General features: G+C 44.4%; 1 protein-coding gene across 1 annotated transcript in view; it reads left to right on the forward strand.

Annotated features, from left to right (window-relative positions):
- naaladl2 (N-acetylated alpha-linked acidic dipeptidase like 2) overlaps positions 1 to 18,098 on the forward strand; it is a gene marked incomplete at both ends in the record, with an annotated part of 608,474 nt that overhangs the window by 275,226 nt on the left and 315,150 nt on the right. The window contains one exon of the mRNA XM_079244879.1: positions 2,115 to 2,261. Within this exon, the coding sequence (XP_079101005.1) occupies positions 2,115 to 2,261 (147 nt within the window). The remainder of the gene's footprint in view (positions 1 to 2,114; positions 2,262 to 18,098) is intronic.

The raw sequence follows: 18,098 nt of genomic DNA on the forward strand, positions 1-18,098 counted from the left end.
CGAATGATTTCACTTTGCCTATTTTTATATCGTATATTTGCTTGATCAATCAGTCAGATGACACTAAATGTGGCAAAGTTTCTCTTGTTGAATTAGTCGTTTCGTGTTATATGTGTATTTGTTCTTTAGATCTGAAAAACTCAGAGCTAAATTTTCCAGTTTTGTAATGAACCTGGATGGCATTACTTTAGCTTCCAGTGCTACAGTGAGAAACCTTGGAGTAATATTTGACCCTGACCTGTCCTTTGGCCCACATATTAAGCAGGTTACTAAAACAGCCTTCTTTCATTTACGTAATATAGCCAAAATTAGGGACATTCTGTCTCAGAGTGATGCAGAAAAACTGGTTCACGCTTTTGTTACTTCGAGACTAGATTACTGTAACTCTCTATTACTGGGCTGTCCTAAATATGCCCTGAAAAGCCTTCAGCTGATCCAAAATTCTGCAGCCAGAGTCCTGACCAGAACCAGCAGGAGAGATCATATTTCTCCAGTTTTAGCCTCTCTTTATTGGCTGCCTGTTGAATCTAGAATAGAATTTAAAATCCTTCTCCTTACATATAAAGCCCTCCACAACCAGGCACCACTATATATCAAAGACCTCATAGTTCCTTATATACCAAGCAGAGTACTTCGTTCGCAGACTGCAGGCTTACTTATGGTTCCTAGAGTCTCAAAGAGCCGAGCAGGAGGCAGAGCCTTTGGTTATCAGGCCCCTCTCTTATGGAATAAGCTCCCAGTTAGTGTTAGGGAAGCAGACACCCTCCCCACCTTTAAGACTAGGCTGAAGACTTATCTTTTTGATAAGTCCTATAACTAGGGATGGTTAGCATCCCTTAGTTGGGGGTGGCTGTAGCTCAGGAGGAAGAGCAGTTGTCCTTCAACTGGAAAGTTGGGGGATTGATTCCAGGCTTCCCCTAACAGGCTGAAGTGTCCTAGGGTAAGACACTGAACCCCAAGCTGCCCCCTGATGTGCCTATCGGGGTGTGAGTGTGTTGGATGAGTGTGTGTATGAATGGGTGAATGTGACAAGTAGTGTAAAGCGCTTTGAGTGGTCTGCATGACTAGAAAAGCGCTGTAGAAGTTCAAGTCCATTTACCATTTAGTTATGCTGCTATAGGTTTAGCAGGTCTCCCTGGCCGGGAGTAGCAGTTCCTGTTGTCTGTTGTCTTTCTGTCCTCTTCCCCCACACAGCAGAGGCAGATGGCTGCCTGTCCTGAGCCGGGTTCTGCCGGAGGTTTCCTTCCTGTTAAAAGGGAGTTTTTTCCTTCCCACTGTCGCCAGTGTGCTTGCTCAGGATGGGAGATTGAGTTGGGCCTCTAACTCAATCTGTATGTTTCCTTATATAGGCTGTTATGAATTGGCTTTCATTATGTTTTCCTCTCTGTCTGTAAAGCGTCTTGAGATGGCATTGCCGTGATTTGACGCTATATGAATAAAGTTGAATTGAATTATTTGTGAAGAATAACATATCTGAACATGATGTTGTGTCTACGTGACGATCTCCAGATCGCCTGCTGGGAGGAAACCAGTTCTCATTAACACGTGTTCTGGTCCACATATTCCTCCATATCAGCCATAATTCACCTTCCAGCTTAATTTTATGTCTAGACAACATGTTCTAGACATAGAATATACTTTAAATGACGATGATGGTAATGGAGATGAAGGATTTATCATGAATGATGTCATGTGACTGCTCTCTACTTCCTGCTCATCACTGTGTTTAAAACCCATCCAGCAGAGAGGTCTCTGGTCTGACATGACTATCCCATCTGGCTTCCAGCTGCGAAGCAGCAACGTTGTACAACCCAGCTGGAAACCATCACATAGGTCCGAAATAAAACAAGAACATTGTGAAAGTTTCTTCCACAACCTCATGATCTTACACACTTACCAGCTTCATTTACCTGCAACTCAAATCATTCCAGATAAATAAACTCTTACATGATTAAAAACGAGTTTTTTCGGAAACAAGTTTGCAGATTCTGAGCAAATCCAACGAGTTAAATTTTACAGTGTAACTCAGCGCCTTGTTTTGTTGGCCTTCCTCTCTTCTTCCTGAAGGGATTTTCCTCTCACTCACTTTTTCTTTATCTTTTCATCCTTCTTAGAGGCAGTTACTGAGCTGCATCCGTGGAGGGAACTGCCCAGGACCCAACGTCAGTGCTTTGCAGTTGCCCGGAGACGTGAGCTTCTTCGCCAACCAACTGGCCGTGCCCACCGTGGAGTTCGCCTTCGAGCAGACTAAAGCAGAGGAGGTAAAACGAAGCCGGGGCATCTATTCTTTTCTTCATGCTTGAAGTGCCATCCAGACCAAGTTGCAGCTCTTGATTTTCTTTGTGCAGCCTCTGCAGGTGTACGATGCAGAGTCTGTTTATTGTGGTAAATCTCAGAGCCTGGAAGCCAAACGGAGGAGCAGATCTTTTCAGTCGTGGTTGGATTACTTTCTAACTTGTTCTACACAGTCTGTGTTTATTAGTCCTATAAATAAAGTAGTTCTTCACTTCTTCTGAAGCTCTTCATCTACTTCCTACACACACCTGTCATCGTGTTTACTGCATTTGGACTTAAAGTGGCATTTTTAATGTTTTGGTAAAAGACAGGAAACATAAGAAAAGACAGTTCCTGACAAATGCAATTAGTCAAAACGTGTTACGTTGGGGATGGAGAGTGACAACCATCTGCATCCTAGAGACTAATAGTGTCATTTTAGATGTGAAGATCATTTACAAACCCAGTCTGACGCACTGCAATATGGAATATCCGTCTGTATGAGCAACATACACACTGCAGAGCTTACGAATTATGCATGCCCCTGTTTACTTCCATTAAAAATGCAGCATTGATGTTTGTTGTTCTGCCTTGGAGCAGAAAAATAGAGAATTAGCTCCACTGAAGCCAGCCCACCCAAATCTGGAACTTCTGGTTCAGTTTGCAACTTTAGGTTTACTGTGAGGGATCCTTATGATGTCCCCCCCCCCCCCCCCCCCAAACCCCCCAAGCCTTCTGGACAACCTGGAAACACAGGTAGTGAAGCTGGAATCAGCAGAGCTGAAGCGGAATCAGAAAAGCCCAAACTGAACATACAGACATGTGCTTGTTGGTCCTACCATCTTAGCTTTTTACCAGTTAGCCTGAAGTACACCTTTTATATCCTGACCAGCATTATTCCAGTTAACTCCATCAGCACATCATACCTGCAGGCCTTTAAGGGTTCAATGGATCAGATGGACTCAGGTGTTCATGGCCCCTTAAATGTTTCAGATCAGACAGTATTTTGTATTTACTAATATAAATTAGTACAATGATCTGAAACATTTAAATGTGAAAAATTGGCAAAATAGCAAGAAATCAGGAAGTACAAATACTTTGTGGCAGGACTGAGTATATATACATATATGTGAGTGTTTTTTACATCATATTTACTGAGTAGATTCAAAGTGCAAACAGCGTCCAACAACGAAGTCCCCAGCTTTGCATTACACAGTATATTTATTCATTCATTAGTTTTCTAAACCGTTTAGTCCAATTCAGGGTCACAGGGAAGCTGGAGCCTATCCCAGCAGTCTGTGGGCGAAGGCAAGCTACACCCTGGACAGCTCGCCAGTCTATCGCAGGGAGACGAACAACCACTCGCTCCTACGGGCAATTCAGAGTAACCAGTTAACCTAACATCATGCCTTTGGATGGTGGGAGGAAGCCGGAGAACCCGGAGAGAACCCACGCATACACGGGGAGAACATGCAGACTCCACACAGAAAGGCCACTGACCAAACCCCTCCCCAGCCAAGGATCAAACCAGTGACCTTCTTGCTGTGAGGCCACAGTGCTAACCACTGTGCCACCGTGCAGCACGTTATTTAATATTTACCTCCGCCATGGAGGTTATGTTTTCGCCAGAGTTTGTTTGTCTGTTAGCAACATTACTGAAAAAGTTAGGATATGTTGGGGGTCTCATGAGGAACAAATGATGACATCTTGGTGGAGATCCAGAAGAGATACTGGATTCTGGACCAATTTGAAGGTATGTTTGGTGTTAATCACAATATGCTTGGCGGAGGTCGGTGCTCTCCGAGGGCTTTTAGTTAAATATTTGATATTCTGTCTATTTTTGTAGGATATAATTATAACTAACGACATCATATCCTGTGAACCCATTCTATGTCCATAAAGTCGCATCCTTCATTGTGGAATGACCTGGAAGTTTAAAACTACTTTTTACCTGGATGGAAGTCCAGCTTGTTGTTTCCCCAAGTCGAAATGAAGAAATCTGGGTTTTATCTCTCGTTGATCTGTTATTACTGTCTAGTTGGTTTCATCACACCAGACAAGGTGTGTTTTCTACTCTACATCTGATAAAACCAGTCAGCCAGTAGTGAAGACTGACATTAACACACACACACACACACACACCGCCTGGTTGGCTGAAGGTATTCCAGGACATGCTGAGTGGAAATCAACATTTTACATGATATGTTTTTTGTTTTTTTTCTTGACACTAAAGATGCAAATAAAACTTTTTATATTTAATATCACATCATTACCAGATTATCTGGTTATTTCTATACATTACTCACATGCTTTTCTTTTTTTACACTCCCCCACACTGAACATACACCACTGTGGCCTTTCTCCAACCATCAGGAATACTTTGGTGTGTGTGTGTGTGTGTGTGTGTGTGTGTGTGTGTGTGTGTGCATTGTAAGCCCTTTAAGCTGTTGCACATTCTCTCATTTTGTTCTTCTTTGCTTCAGGATCGTGGAACTGAGAGCGTTTCAGCGCTATGTGTCCCCAGTGTGTTGAAGTGTGGTCATTGTGCTACAGTGTACCTCTGATCAGGTGACTGATCATGTGACTGATCCGATGACTGATCCGGTGACTGATCATGTGACTGATCCGATGACTGATCCGGTGACTGATCATGTGACTGACTGATCAGGTGACTGACTGATCATATGACTGATCAGGTGACTGACTGATCATATGACTGATCAGGTGAGTGATCAGGTGGGCAGGTGTGTGATAAAAACTGAGGCTAGTAGAGGAAAGTAACCACAGAATTACTTTCTACCTGACAGAACTTGCAGGTAATGACCTCGCGCCACCGCTGGACAGGTGTGGTTTCTGGGTAAACATTTGCAGTCTTGTTTGGTGTACAGCATCCTGCACCTGGCTGCTTTCTGTACATGTTGGCTTCTGTTTGACATTCCCAGCATTGATGTTGATGTTTGTGAATCAACAAATCACAAAAAGCAACGAGATCATGACTCTCTTTGGACGTCTATGAATTCTAAGCTTTCGGTTCAACAGGATAAACCTCCACATCAATCTGCAAACAGTTCGGGAACCACGTCGCTGACGTTGAGGGTCTTTATTATTTGATCCATGTGAGAATTTTGAAATAACCTTTTACTGGAAGGAAGCAACAGCGGACAGGTTCATACACCTCTACAATAGTTACATGTTTATAAATCTGTAATAAGCTGCATTGCAGTCAGTAGATTCAACAGAAGCCTGGAGGGGAACAAGAAATGGCACAAAAGTAGAAAGAAAACATTAAATAAAAGCACATCTGCATGGCGTCGTCCACCTGAACAGCCATAGGAGGCTGTGTTACAGGATCAGGGTTCCAACATGCACCGCTGTAGCTGATCTGCAGCATTCGCTTGCTGAGCTAGGTGTTTAATGTGTTGTGAAGCCAGCAGATGTTTCGTACAGTAAAAGTGTTTCACCTTGAACATTTCTTCTGCTTGAACATCTGTTTCCTTCAGTGACGGTTTTCTCCACGACGTGGCCGTAACGCTGCTCTCATGGTGTGATCCTCCCTCTCTGGACTAAGTTTGTTCTACAAAGTTTGCAGGAGTGCTTTTCACTGCCCAAAGCATCACAACATTTAACCTTCAGTTTTACATTTGCGAGTCAAACCTTTATCCACAGTAACTGTGTATGTTTCTGTGTATGCTGTCGTGAGGCTTCATAACATGTTCCTGATTGGATGTGCAGTGGTGCAGAGCATTTAAAATCCCTCCTTCAGTCCATCTCTCCTGGCGGGTGTGTGAAAGAATCTGGAGAGGAAAGTTGTGTGCTGGTGGTGCCGTGCGTGGGAGTCGTCGCTGACGTGTGTCATCAGGCTTCGGGGATCAGGATGAAGAGCTCAGACAGGCCACTGAGGTGTGAGAAGAAAGTCTGACATCTCATCTGTGGCTCTGCAGCTCCATGGTGTGAAGCAACCTTCAGGTTGGGGACAGAGGAATGAAGAGTCAGAGGGGTCTTCATGTTTAGACTGGAGGCTCTCTGCAGACGGTTACAGTCCTGAACAAAACTAGGACAAAAGCTGCTTTTGCTAATTGGTGTTTAGACTCTGGCGGTGGCAGTCGACCTTTGCTAGTACGTCCATGTGATGTTTCATAAATGCTAGACAGGGTTGTGCTGGTTTAGACTGGCAGTCCACGTCCAGTTCTGAACTGGTTCAAACTGGTGGTTGGAAGTGAGAATGAGAGACTGGGAAGAGAAGCAACAGAGCTGTTTCTTGTGCTGTCAAACAGATGCATGGATGAAGGATAAAAGTAGTTTGAATGAGACCATTTTGTTTCTGAAATGGTATCATGTTGTTGCAGACGTGGTTGGGGACGTCGCGTAGTTTGGTCTCGACACATCAGCAGAGCAGGACTTGCTTATCGAAGGGTTTTGTGCGGACATTTAAGAAGTTGGCGTGTTATCGTGGAAAAGTTTTAACAAACAGCTGATTGAGGTGAGAAAGTAGGAAAACACATCCAACATGTGGCGTTTAAAGAAATGGACCCCAACTCTGCCACGCCGAAGTTTCTTAAATATAAAATAACCTGCTCAGCTGTCCATAGCAGGAGAATAAAACACCAGAAAAACCAGCTGCAACATGCTGAAATCACACAGCTTGGAAAACAGACTGGGTTCATGTGCACTTCTACTAACATCTGGCGGCTGCCCAGGATGCTTTTTAAAGCCTTATTAACGGCCTTGTCCTTGCAGAAGTGGAGCTTTGCATTGGGGAAGTCAATCCACAAAGAATCATGGAATGCTAACCATGCTGCTGGGAAGTCTGCAGACTGTTCGGGCCTGTTGGAAGGGAGTCTTGTCCTTCAATCAGAACTGTTTTAAGCGAAAAGCAGTCGGGGAGTTCAGACCTCCGTTAAGCCGTCACTTCCACACGTATTGTTCAGATTTTCCCCACATGCCGTTAAAAACTCCTTTTTTCTATTTTCAGGATGTACTCAACATCTGCATGGGCATCAAGGCCCAGCATCTGTCCAGCTAGCTGCGTAATGTGCTCTGCAGATGCGTGACAGGTTGTATATTTCTGTGTTAGCTTTAAGCCAGGCTATAACTGGCTGTGATTGGCCGATGATATGACCGACCCCTCATTCTAATTGTGTGTTATGGTAGAATCACAGCGATGTCATCATGTTTACTTCGATGTGACCGATCAGCAAAGCAAAGCTGGAAACGTTTGTGATGCGGAATGACTGGCACCCGTTGTCAGGTTCTTAATATCTAACTAAACCAGAAGCACACGGGGAGGTTTCTGCACTTTCCAGAAATCTAAAAGAACTGGTCAGACATTAAACCTTGTTTTCTATTTTGTTTTCTCTGTTTGTGCCTCCACACACACACACACACACACACACACACACACACACACACACACACAGACACACACTCATGCATGCTCTCAATGTCCGCAACCCACCCAGGAACAAGCAGAGCGTCTCCTGAGGCATTTCTCACTTCTTTTTCTGTGCTGTGAGAGGAATACTGGTTATAATCTCATGGGATCTTTGAATATTCATGTTTTAAATATTTTTATGTCCTGCGTTGTTTATTGGGAGGACGACTGAACAGACGATAAAGCGCAGAAGTGAGTCAGCAGAGCTGATTCATTCAGGTTTACTTTGGTTAACATTATTACAGAGAAGGACCATCAGCCTCTTCTACAGCTGGCTTTTATTTAATTACCCAGAAAACTGCTCCACATCTTTGTCATGAGTATAGACGTAGTTTGTGTAGATAAATATGCATAAAAAGATGATTTATGATGGAGTTCTTTCTGTTCTGAAGGTTGACAGAGGCAGAAGCTGTAGGAAAAGTTCCTGCTCTGCACTTTGCATTGTCTGTCCTGGCATCTTATTTTCCCAGCAGAATATTTAGGACTTTTAGTCTATCGATGGGTTCAGGAGTCGTTTAGTTTCAATTAGTCTGGAAATGCACTGTTAAAACATGGCCTTTTACCATGATTTCACTCCTGGTTCAATAATAAAATATTCTGTTGGAAAGAATTTAGTTTGTTCTGTGTGTCATTAAAACGCTGAAGACCCCCGTCGTTGGTGCTGTAGGTGGGTTAGGTTTGAGCTGTTTTTCCAGGCATTCAGGCTGAAGTCTTTATGTTCCACTGGATTTATTGCGAGGGTTTCAGGTGTATTACAGCGATTCTGATCCAACAAAGTCCTGAATGGAAAAATAGGGATTAGAATTTGAAACCTGAGCAAAATCGTGTGAAAAATAAAACAGAAACTATCAGAATCTTCTTATTTTATATGGAAAGCATGTTTGATGTCAGGTCCTGGTCCACCGTCTGGTAGAAGTAGATTTGCAGGGACTTTGATGAAGTCAAAGTCCCTGCAAAAATAAACATGTTTACAGCAGAAATAAACATGTTTACAGCCTGGTTCAAAAATCCATTTTAGGTTTAATAGGTCAGGTTTACCTTCATGACAACTGTGGGGGGGAGGGAATTTTTTTCTAACTCGCCCGTTTAAAAGTAATTTAATCTCTAAATTCAGCATATTTAGGGGCGTGTCCTTTTGATTGACAGGTACCTGATCTCCCGCTTCAAGTCAGAAGAACGTAGAACAACCTTGGTTTTTTAGCCGGTTAACACACACTCAAAAATAGAGGTACCAGCTTGTACCTAAAAAGGTACAAATGCTTGTCGCTGGGGGTGTACTCTTTTAAGAGACATTTCTGTACCCTTCAGTTATGGTCTATTTTTGTACCTTATGAAGTTCAACCTCACCTTATCAAGTTATGTTTTTTTATGTTTTCACAGGATTAGACCTGGTCCATGCAATTTAGCAATATGATCTTATCTTTAATCTAGAAATAATCTTCAAAAACTCAAAATACTGACCAGCCATACACTTAGTTTGCAGCATCTGACCTTCATTATCTGGTGTAGTAAATGACTGTTAAGTAGTACTATTGTCATCACTCAACTCTGCTCTAGTTTGTAACATTACAGCCATTAACATTACATTATTCAATGCTGCAGGTATCCTTATGGTCGAAATGGTACAAATTTGTACTTTATGTCACTTTGAACCCTTTTTCGTACTCTGAAGGTGCTTCTGGTCTCTTAAAGACCAGTATTGTACTTTTGAGAGAACATTTCTTTAAAATGTACCTATAGGTACAGAAATGTCCTTATCTTGTACCTCTATTTTTGAGAGTGCAACGTGGCTTAGCACTAGCCTGCTTACCTCCGTTAGCTGGTTAGCTCCTGTTATCTCCAGGTCAGCTCGGTTAGCTCTTAGCTACAGGAAGCTCGGAGTTCGCTCGATGTCAATCATCCACCATGACGCTCACAGCCCCCCTCTCAGCTCCACCTTTTTGCCCATATTTGTATTTTCTGGGTGAGACGACACGCATGCCCCTGCCAAGATGGTGATGGTAGGAACCGCCCACCGAGCTTCAATTCAGCTCTTCAGAAACTTACGGGTGACGTCACGGAGGCTCCGCCTATCTTTTATATACTGTCCAGCTCAGCATGAGTGCTGCTGCTGTTACATCAACAGGCCTCTACAAAGTGTCGTCCGGTTGTTGAGACACCAGATGTTTCCAGTATAGTTCAACTAAACAGATAAAAACCAGTGAATGAGCCAATGTTCCCATTAGTATGCAACACACTGAATGTTACTGCAGTAACTCAACACTTGTGTTTTCTCTGAAGCACTTTTTCACAAACAGAAATGTTTCTTAACTCAGTGTTTTCCCTGTTTCTCCTTCACAGCTCCATCATTTTTCCGTCTCTCCATCTTTGTGGTTCTTGCTTGTGGCGTTCTGTCCATCCTCCTGCTATCCAGCCCTCTTTCATCAAAACCCCACAAGTTTTCATGTTTGTATCATCACTTCTCTTCTGTCTTCATCAAACTATTTATTTTTCTCTAATCAGCAGGGTAAACATTGCAGGGACCTCGACCACCGCTGTAAGACATCCCAGTCGCCTTTAGAAACACTTTAGTATGTTTTCAAAGGCCTGTCAAGGAGCCCATTAAACCCTGCTGCATCTAGCGTATCCCATACGATGATATATGTTGTGAACTGCATGCAATAAAGATTAATGTCCAACCAAGAAAGCAAGTTAATCATATTGTGCAGATATAAAATGTAGGTAAACTCATTCAAAGGTTTGCTTTCCCCCAGATCCCCCAGTTATTTATCTTCATCACTGCTGTCCTTGTCTGTCTTCCCCTCTCTGTGTGTAATCCACAGAGCTCTAATAAGAAATGAAAGCTTCTCTCCATCTGTCTCCTTTTCCTGCCTGAGGAGCACCAGTTTGTCTTCATCACACACACACACACACACACACACACATACAGAATACACTCCTCGCAGATGTTTGTCCAGTCAGGTGGATTAAGGGGATACGGTACTGGTATCAGTTACCTCCTTTAGAGCCAAAACTGGTCCTGATCCACATCCCCACACCGGTGGAATCTGTAGCTGGGAGGATAAACATGATCTTCAGACACATTCCTGATTTTATCTTTTCTTTTTGCTGTGATCAGAGTAAAATAAGCGATTTCTTACTGCTGGGTCTCATATAAGACATTATATTCATACTTCACCTGGGTCTTTTTCACTTCTGCTGCATCTGTGTGAACTGCATCCAGTCCATGCAGCCAAAACACTCCATTCAGCTCAATCAGGACAGGGGTCAGAGTTCACAAGCACTGCAGCTGATAGCGATATCATTTCTAGCCTTCGTGTTTGTTCCCAGTCATGTCTGAATGCAGTCTTTGGTTCTGGAAGCAGCCAGTTTATCTGCACATGTCCGACCCGGCGTTTGCTGTTTCTTTAGGGTGTGTGTGTGTTGGTGGTTGTCTGGCAGGGTGGTGTCATATCCAGGATCCAGCAGCAGGTTTTGCTTGGTGTCCTTCAGCCTGTGTTCCCACCCACATGCAGCGCAGAGTGTAATTGGATCATACATGACTGAATGCACGCAAACTGCCCCAGAAGCACTGCTGTCTGTGTGTTGTCCCGTCACGCAGCCCTAACACATGCTGGCAGGCCAACATGCAACTGACTCGCTCTGCTGGAGGATGTTGGAAGTCAGATTCATCAGGAGGGAATGCACACACACACATATGCATATGTATGTTTATCTGTGGACAGATAGCATCCTAAGGAAACAGGAAACACATGTAGATCTGATGCGATGCTACCTCTGAAGTAGAGCAGCAGTAGTGTGAACGTAGGAGTTTCTATGATGCAGGTTACTGATCTGCTTTTAACAGAAGTTACTATGTTCACATGCTGAGGGTCCGCAGCTCCTGCTTGAGCTTGTTAAATATTCCACAAGAACAGAGAACTTGTTGTCTTTCTGGAGATGATGAGACCAAGGCCGCGGCTGCCGTTAAAGACAACGAGGTCTGGAGCTCCTCCGTGGTTTCCCGCTTCGCACTAATGAAATGAAATCATCTCGTTTGGAGCTGCAGGATTATCTGAGAAGTCTGAGTACTTGTGATGTGCAGACTCTGACATATTGATCCCTCCAATATCAACTGTTCCAATTCTAAAACTAAATCTCCTTCTCATATTAATAATCATCATTAACATGAACATGATGGGAAGGAACCAAACATTTATGAAGAGCAGAAACTTTTTCTTCCATCTGCCATTGTTACATGTGACTTCAGGCCCAGCATGGAGCCGCAGAGCTTTTAGGTACCATCTATGTACTGTCAAGTACTATCTATGTACTGTCAAGTACTATCCATGTACTATCAAGTACTATCCATGTACTATCAAGTACTATCCATGTACTTTTAGGTACTATCATGTACTATCAAGTACTATCCATGTACTTTTAGGTACTATCATGTACTATCAAGTACTATCCATGTACTTTTAGGTACTATCATGTACTATCAAGTACTATCCATGTACTATCAAGTACTATCCATGTACTTTTAGGTACTATCATGTACTATCAAGTACTATCCATGTACTATCAAGTACTATCCATGTACTATCAAGTACTATCCATGTACTTTTAGGTACTATCATGTACTATCAAGTACTATCCATGTACTATCAAGTACTATCCATGTAGTATCAGGTACACAAATACCATTAAAATATTGACGAAGGTCAAGGAACATTGCAGGACTTGACTGCTGATTCCAATCTTTCACTGATGGCTGATTAATGTGAATGCCCATAGGGCATTGACATCCTGTTCGGCCATTTTTATTATTATTCCACCAAACTTTGCCGTGCTACTCCTCCTGCGCCATTCAGGTCACTTCAATCATTCAGATCTTAAAGGGGTGCTATGATGGTATTTGGAGTTTTCTGAGCTTTCTACAGTGTAACAGTGTTGAATCCTCATCAGACATGTGAACGGCACTGTTTTTTATCACCTAAACGCATGTTTGAGTTTGAGTTTGAGTTCCAGCACGCTCTCCGTTCGGTTTCCGTGGCGACGAAAAACTGCGTGGTTTTAGAGAGTTTTTTCTACGTGAAAATCCTTGTGACGTCCCGGGGGATAAGGTTGGGTGATTGGTTACCTTCTACTGGTTAACAAGGGCATGTACAAATACATCAGGCGGGTGGAAAACGTGGGATAAAGTTATTTCCAACGATGGCTGGTGAGTTTACCAAAGAGAGACATCCTGCTGCATTCGTTGCTGTGGGTTGCTGTTTTCCACTTCGTTTTCAGGCTCTGATTCAGGTTCCAACATGTAGGGCTGTATGCTATGTGTTGACATTGTAGTTTGTTTTTTTTATTGAGTTCATATCAGCCTAATCCTTCTGTTTGTGAGATGTTACAATGACAGCGAAAGCAGGTGCGGTGCGCGCTCCCGATGTAGTGCAGTGGCGGGAGGCGGGGCTTAATGCGGAAGAGTCTCAATCCACGCAGGCCGCAGGCTGATCTGACAGCCTATGGAGAGGGTCGGTCCGAAGTAAATAAAGCCAATTGTGACAATAACTCCATCAATCCCAGCCCTTCTGGTCTCAGAAATAAAAATAAATTAGCCTGAAATGCACAGAATAGTTCCAATTTAAACTGTGCAGCTCCTTCAGGACATGTGTGCTTTTTTTATTTTACAACTTTTTTTATTTTAAATGCTCAATGTGAACGATTGGTCTCAGCTGCACACTTCAAGTAGCAAAGGAATTTTTTGCAAATGTCAGTTAAATATAAAGGATTTGTTCCAACAATGTTCCCTGCAACATTTCAACACTTTGATAAATCTTCTCGTTTCGTCTTCTGCCGCTTATCCGGGGTCGGGTCGCAGGGGCAGCAGCCTAAGCAGGGAAGCCCAGACTTCCCTCTCCCCAGCCACATTTGCCAACTCTGCGGGGGGGATCCCGAGGCGTTCCCAGGCCAGCTGAGAGATATAATCCCTCCAGCGTGTCCTGGGTCTTCCCCGAGGTCTCCTCCCAGAGGGACGTGCCTGGAACACCTCACCAGGGAGGTCCAGGAGGCATCCTGACCAGATGCCCGAGCCACCTCGGGGTTCCTCTCGATGTGGAGGAGCAGCGGCTCTACTCTGATCTCCTCCCGGATGACCGAGCTCCTCACCCTATCTCTAAGGGAGAGCCCGGCCACCCTGCGGAGGAAACCCATTTCAGCCGCCTGTATACGAGATCTCCTTCTTTCGGTCACGACCCACAGCTCATGACCATAGGTGAGGGTAGGAACGTAGATCGACTGGTAAATCGAGAGCTTCGCCTTCTGGCTCAGCTCCTTCTTCACCACGACAGACCGGCGCAGAGTCCGCATTACTGCAGACGCCGCACCGATCCGTCTGTCGATCTCGCGCTCCATCCTTCCCTCACTCGTGAACAAGACCCCAAGATATTTAAACTCCTCCACTTGAGGCAGGACCTGACTCCCGACCTGGAGAGAGCAATCCACCCTATTCCGGCTGAGGACCATGGTCTCAGATTTGGAGGTGCTGATTCTCATCCCAGCCGCTTCACACTCGGCCGCGAATCGCTCAAGCGAGAGCTGGAGATCACGACCAGATGAAGCCAACAGGACCACGTCATCTGCAAAAAGCAGAGACCCAATCCTGAGGCCACCAAGTCGGATCCCCTCAACACCTCGGCTGCGCCTAGAAATTCTGTCCATATAAGTTATGAACAGAATTGGTGATAAAGGGCAGCCTTGGCGGAATCCAACCCTCACTGGAAACGAATCCAACTTACTACTAATGCACACCAAGCTCTGACACCTGTCGTACAGGGACCGGACAGCTCGTACAAGGGGGTCCGGTACCCCATATTCCCGGAGTACCCCCCACAGGAGCCCCCAGGGGATACGTCGAACGCCTTCTCCAGGTCCACAAAGCACATGTAGACTGGTTGGGCAAACTCCCATGCCCCCTCCAGGACCCCAAAGAGGGTATAGAGCTGGTCCACTGTTCCGCGACCAGGACGAAAACCACACTGCTCCTCCTCAATCCGGGATTCGGCTATCCGGCGGACCCTCCTCTCCAGGACCCCTGAATAGACCTTACCAGGGAGGCTGAGGAGTGTGATTCCCCTGTTATTGGAACACACCCTCTGGCTCCGCGATGCTGCAGAGGCTTGTCAGCCAGGACAGCCCCACAGCATCCAGAGCCTTAAGGAACTCCGGGCGGATCTCGTCCACCCCCGGGGCCTTGCCGCCAAAGAGCTTTTTAAAGAGCTTTTTAACCACCTCAGCGACTTCAGCCCCAGAGATAGGAGAGTCCACCCCTGAGTCCACCAGCTCTGCTTCCTCATCGGAAGACGTGTTGGTAGGATTGAGGAGGTCTTCGAAGTATTCCTTCCACCGACCCACAACGTCCCGAGTTGAGGTCAGCAGCTCCCCATCTCCACTGTACACAGTATTGATGGAGCACTGCTTCCCCCTCCTGAGCCGCCGGATGGTGGACCAGAATCTCCTCGAAGCCGTCCGGAAGTCTTTCTCCATGGCCTCGCCGAACTCCTCCCATGTTCAAGTTTTTGCCTTGGCGACAGCCGAAGCCGCATGCCGCTTAGCCTGTCGGTACCCATCAGCTGCCTCCAGAGTCCCACAGGTCAAGAAGGCCCGATAGGACTCCTTCTTCAGCTTCAGCTTCAGTTCATTTGCATGTCCACTGACAATTCAGGAAGAATACATCTGAATATTTAATTGTAGAGAAGATTAAGATGTTTAATTAATACCTGGAGTTCCACATAAACCAGAAATGTGTGACAGTGCAGAGAAGGCTGAGGTCAGTCTGTTGCAGAGCCTGATCATCAGGAGCCATGAGGTCGTAGCCATGATGGACGGAATTCCTGCTAAATGCAGATATATGCAGGTAAAACATATTGATCGCCTCCATTGGTTGCCATGTTCTGTCACCAAGAGAGCAGTTTGCAGGTCAGGGGCCTTCCTCAGGGGCCCATAGTGGTTAACCTTGCTGAATGAAGGGAAGTTTGGTTGCTAGCATGGTTGTTGGTTTGCCTTCAGATGGAGAATGAGGTTGCAGCTGACTCATTGTTCCCCGACAGAGACAGAAGACGTCAGAATGAGAGGATGAGGCATGGATTAAAGATAGAAAGACACAGATGGAGGGAAACAAAGTGTGTGCTTGGTTTGGAAGCCCTACAAGGGACAAACATGGTATTGATTCAAACACTGTTACTACTATTCCTTACACACCTCTCCCACCTCGCATTCCCAGTCTCCCCGTCTCTGCTCTCTTGCTGGGAAATATAAATTAATCCTTCTTATCAGCTTTCTGTTTGTCTCTGACTCATATTGCACCTTGGGGTATAATGAAATAACTTCCACAGAGATGGAGTGTGTCAGGAACATGCGTGTAGTTCAGGGTATGAGACGATGTTGTCATGATGTCCGACGACCAACACTGAACAGACTTCATTCCAGGGTTTAAGATTAGAGGAGGAATATTTCAGCAGATGGTTTTTATTGGCTTCTGTTACTTACACTTATGTTACCATAAGTGTCGCGCTGCCAGGATGCACTGGAATATAACTGCATACCTGTTTCCAGGTAAGAATTCATGAACATGTCTGCAGTAAACCAGAAATCTGCAACGATCTTTCCACAGCAGACCAAACAAGCAACACAACTGAATCAGGAAAGGGAGTGCCAGTTCGACACAACTCTGAATGTAAAGCAGAAAGAAAAAAGTCCAAACATCAGAATTCATCATTAAACTGTGAAGTTATGCTGCTGAGTCTATTTGTGCAAACCGTTATGACCATTAGTGATGTTTTCCACTTTCCACTAACTAACCCTGCCTTAGACCTGCAGCCCCTTCCAGCTAGGTTAAACAATACATGCTGTTTTTTATAAAGCTCAGCAAAAAAGTTGTTCTTTCCTCAACTTTGCTGAAGCACCATGCAATGTCAGTGTTGGCCAATCAAGTACGAGAAGGTTCCCACTGCAGGAAGATTAATTATAATGTCCACAGAACTTTAAGACTACCTGACAATCACTGTAATGGTGGATACAGTGATTACCACCGTGATTACTTCGGAGCACGATCATCTGCTATTATCAGCGACAGTTTGAATGATTATGCAAACTTCAGTGTGATTCTTCATTTCTACAAAGCTACTGTGAGATGGTTATGGACTGGCAAAGGCTGAGGTTATGGGAAGAATATGTTTTAAACTATAATCCACTGATTGACAAAGTTAACCCGTTGAAATCCTGTATTTTTTACTTCCAAGCAGGTTTTTAGAGATAACTCTTGTATTTTAGCCACTGCATAATTTACTGGTGAACTTTACTGCACCTTAGCTGATGTAATAGGAGCCCTTATGATGCAGGAACTTCTGCTACTGGTGAACAAAGATAAACTGCAACTGGTCAGAAATTAGTCTGCTAACACTGAGGCAAACAAAGAGTTTTACATCCACATGGTCTTCCATCAGACTCCAACCAACAAGTGGACTCTGGAGCCATCCCCTTCCCGCCTCCTCAGGCACCATATTACTTACATTAGGCCGATGTTTAAGTCAGAAGTTACATCATGTCAGTTTAATAAAAAGAAATGCTATGTGCCTCCGTTCTGGTCAGATATAATCAGGTATCTGTTTAAAAGAAACGTTGTCATGAAGCTAGTTTTACTTTAACTCAGAACTTCCTTTCATCAGTTTCTACACATATGTAATAAAATCCCATTCTGATTGGTTTGTTCAGCCAAATCCTGCTGCGGGTTCCGGTTATCATTCTAGCTGTTGATTGAGTCTCCTGTTGTTTCCTGATGCGTTATTCTAACACGCTGTAGGAAGCTTAAGTAGCATTTATACTACATTCACATAATGTGTATAAATACACATGCAGACAGAAGCAGCATCTCCAGATATCTGCGACGAGACGGAGAGAGCTGGCTACAGATCCCTGCCAGATACTACTCACCTCCCTTTTTCCAGCTTATTTTACAAGCTTGACTGGATGTCCAGTCTCGCTCCAGCATGGTTTTAAAGCCAGTTTTACAGCGAGGGAATCCAATTACATTCAGCACCTGAGAGGACGGGAGGAGATGGACGGAGACAGTTCTGACCAAGAAGAGAGGAAAGATCAATGACAATGCTGCTGAGGTGGAACAAAGCCTTACGTTGCTGCTCTTCCTCCACTTTACACTCGTGGATGTTTGTCATGAACACTTCATGTTTACCTCATCAGCACTCAGATATTTTGGATCATTCTTTTTATTTATCCCTCCTCCATTTCCCCTGCTATCTGCTTGGACTCTCTCCCCCGTTATTCGCCTCTCTCCTCTTTCATGTGACTGTATTCCCATTTGAGTTTTTCTCTGTCAGTATGGTTTGATTTACATATGTCTTAA

Source organism: Telmatherina bonti, assembly GCF_933228915.1.
Source record: "Telmatherina bonti genome assembly, chromosome: 8".
NCBI classification, from domain to species: Eukaryota; Metazoa; Chordata; class Actinopteri; order Atheriniformes; family Telmatherinidae; genus Telmatherina; species Telmatherina bonti.